This window comes from Suricata suricatta, chromosome 16, assembly GCF_006229205.1.
Source record: "Suricata suricatta isolate VVHF042 chromosome 16, meerkat_22Aug2017_6uvM2_HiC, whole genome shotgun sequence".
Classification (NCBI taxonomy): domain Eukaryota; kingdom Metazoa; phylum Chordata; class Mammalia; order Carnivora; family Herpestidae; genus Suricata; species Suricata suricatta.
In genome coordinates this window covers 28,592,797-28,595,781 of record NC_043715.1, presented here as the reverse complement: position 1 = coordinate 28,595,781, position 2,985 = coordinate 28,592,797, and the positions used below count along the sequence as shown (strand labels likewise).

At 64.6% G+C, this 2,985-nt stretch overlaps 1 protein-coding gene across 1 annotated transcript; it reads right to left on the bottom strand.

Annotated features, from left to right (window-relative positions):
• Window positions 1-281: 281 nt before the first annotated feature.
• IRX3 (iroquois homeobox 3) lies at window positions 282-2,982 on the bottom strand. The gene is made up of 4 exons (XM_029925311.1): window positions 2,716-2,982; window positions 1,423-2,533; window positions 1,173-1,239; window positions 282-715 (listed from the first exon to the last, which is right to left on the bottom strand). The coding sequence occupies exons 1-4, from the start codon at window positions 2,980-2,982 to the stop codon at window positions 661-663; spliced, it is 1,500 nt and encodes a 499-aa protein (XP_029781171.1). The 3' UTR covers window positions 282-660.
• Window positions 2,983-2,985: the final 3 nt, after the last annotated feature.

Below are 2,985 nucleotides of genomic sequence, written 5' to 3'. Positions count from 1 at the left end.
CCCCAGTCCCCTGCTCCCCCGCCCCCGCCCTTTCCCTGGGGCACCCCACCTACTTCTCCAACTGCCTCACCTCCAGCGGCGCCCCCAGCCCTGCCACTGCTGTGTTTCCTGGGCCTCTTCGCTCTTCTGACCACAGGGTCCTGACTCTGGTTCTTTCCCGCTCATTCCAGGGACTCTTCAAACAGGGGGAGTTACGGGGAGCAGATGAAACACAAAACAAAACAAAACAAAACCCAAATAGATCCCTCTGTGGAGGCGGGGGTGGGGGGCAGACAGGCAGGTTATAGTCAAAGTGGCAACAGCTCATTTATTTAGCCAAAAATAGATACTTTCTTGTACAATTTGGTTCACACATATGTACATTTTTTCTGTATATACAAAAAAAAAAAGTCAGACGCTCTTATTCTCACGGAAACTCCACCCCCCAAAATCAACCGAACAGCAACACCACCAAAATAAAAACCCCTCACAACTCAGCTAACGTGGGGTATAGAAGCCACTTGGGGAGGACTGAGGGGGACTGGTTTTATTTCTTTTTTTTTTTTTTCCTTTTTGCTTAGTTTTGTTTTTTAGGTACACGGACATGCTTATAAGTCATAACTATACAGAGATTTTTTTTTTACAATTATTACAACGATTGAAAATTTTTAAAAATAAGTACTAGGATGAGGAGAGAGCCGATAAGACCAGAGCGGCGTCCAGGTGGTTCTGGGGCCTGGAAGAGAGAAGCAGCGGTAGCAAAGGAAGTGAGCCTTCGGGCACCGACGCTGCCTAGGGCTGGGACACCCCACCCGGGGCTGGGGTGTCTCAGTGTCAGATGAGGTCTGGCTTCCGGTTTAACTATCAGCGGGTTGGGAAGAAGTCAGGACCCGAGGTCCCGGCTCGCAGACCTCCAAGTGGGCTTCCCAGAGCCGCCACCCGCTCCGAGGGCCTGCTGGCCAGGCCGGGCTCCGGTTCCTATCGCATCATACCCTGGGCCGCGCCCCGGGTGCCCGAACTGGGATTGCCGAGGTCTCTCTGGGCCCGCGGGCACTACGGAGGATGTGGGTCTTGCCCCTCTTTTTAAAGCCCGTCCCGCCGCATCCCCCGGGGGCAAAAGGCTCCAGTGCTCCACGTCCGCTCCTCCCCCACTTGCGTGTCCCCCCATCCGCCCCTACTGCGGGGTCTCTTACCGCCTGGGCACGGGCTGGAAAGCTGTCTTGAGTAACTTTTTCTCCACTTCCAAGGCACTACAGCGATCTAAGGGAAGCGGGGAAGAAAAAGGAGGGCCTTTAGAGAGCTGCGTGCCAGCACTCAGGGCCGCGGGAGGCAGGCGCGGGGTGGTTAGCGCCCTGCGTCCCCCGGGGTCCTGCCCTTCTCCGCCTGCCCCGGCGCGACCCCCAGGACCCATCCCCTCCCTCCGCCGCTGCGCTCAGCAGTCACCTGTTCCGCCCTCGGGCTCCGCGGGCCGAGCGAAGGCGGCCGCGGCGGCGGCCGGGTGGCCCGCGGCTCCGGGAAGTCCCAGCAGGTGTGGAGGGGCCGAGCCGAGCAGGGAGAGCGGGTGCGGGCGTGGGCCCGGCGTAGGGCCTGGGAACGGCCGGTTGGTCCAAGCGGGGAACTTGCCCAACGGCGCCGAGACGAGTCTGTGAGCCGCGGCGGCCGGAGAGAGCTGCAGGGCTGGGGGCGCGGCGGCGGCCCCCGGGGGAGAACCACCAGAGCCCGGAGGCGAGCGGCGCGGGTTGTCCGGGCTTGTGGCCGTCTCGGCCAGGGACCAGATCTTGGGCTTCTGCAGGGCTGAGGCGGGCGCTGGTGCGGGAGCGCAGGGGTCCAGGCCCGCAGGAGGCGAGGGCGGAGACGGCAGAACCGCGGGCCCCGGCGGTGGTGCCGGGGCCAGACTCAACACGGGCAATGGACGCTCTTCCAAACCCTCCGAGCTGTCGTCCGAGTCGCTATTCTTGGAGTCTGAAATGGGTCTCAGGCCGAGGTCGCCGTCCCCGTGGGCCGCCCCAGACAAGGCCAGCTCAGGTCCGGCGGCCGCGCCGTCTAAGTTCTCCAAATCGATCTCCTCGTCTTCGTCGTCGTCCGCCAGGCCCTCGCCCCCCGTGTCCTCCTCCTCCCCCACGAGCTCCTCCTCCTCCAGCTCCAGTTCGCGTTTGCTGTCTTCTTCGTCCTCCTCCTCGTCTTCTTCCTCGCGCTCGCTCCCATAAGCGTTGCCCTCCTCGTCGGTGCGGCTGCGCGGCGCCCAAGTCATCTTGTTCTCCTTCTTGAGGCGCCGGCGCGCGTTGGCGAACCAGGTGGACACCTGGGTGAGGGTCATCTTGGTGATGATGGCCAGCATTATCTTCTCGCCCTTGGTGGGGTAGGGGTTCTTGCGGTGCTCGTTCAGCCAGGCCTTGAGCGTGCTCGTGCTCTCCCGGGTGGCGTTCTTGGGACGGGACGGGTCCCCGAACTGGTACTGGCCATACGGGTAGAAGGCGGGGTGCGGGTGCGGAAACGCGGCGGCCGCGGCCGGATGCTGCACCCCGGGGCTGTCTTTCAGCTCGTACTGCGCGCCCTGTACGCACACGGAGAAGGAAGGGACACGCGCGGAGGGAGCTCGGGTGAGCCCTGGCCGTCGCCGCCTCCGCCCTCCCGGCCCGGGCCCCGCGAGTCTGCGCCCGCGCGCTCCACCTCGTCCCGCGCGGCCCAGCTCCAGCCTGCCTCCCCTCACCCCCCTCCGGCTCCCTGGTCGCTTACCAGCTGCGGGAAGATGGGCAGCTCCGCGGCGTAGGGCAGAAAGGCACCGTAGCCTTGGGCGGCGGCGGCAGCCGCTGCCGCCGCTGCATAGGGCGCCCCGTACACGGAGGAGAGCACGTTGGACAGGGACCCCGAGGCGGCCAGCTCCGAGGCCCCGGCTCCTGGGCCGCCGCGGGCTCCAGCGCTGCCGCCGCCGCCGGCGGCCCCCGGGCGCTCGGGTGGGTAGAGCGGGCGGATGTACTGGTATCCGAGCTGGGGGAAGGACATGGT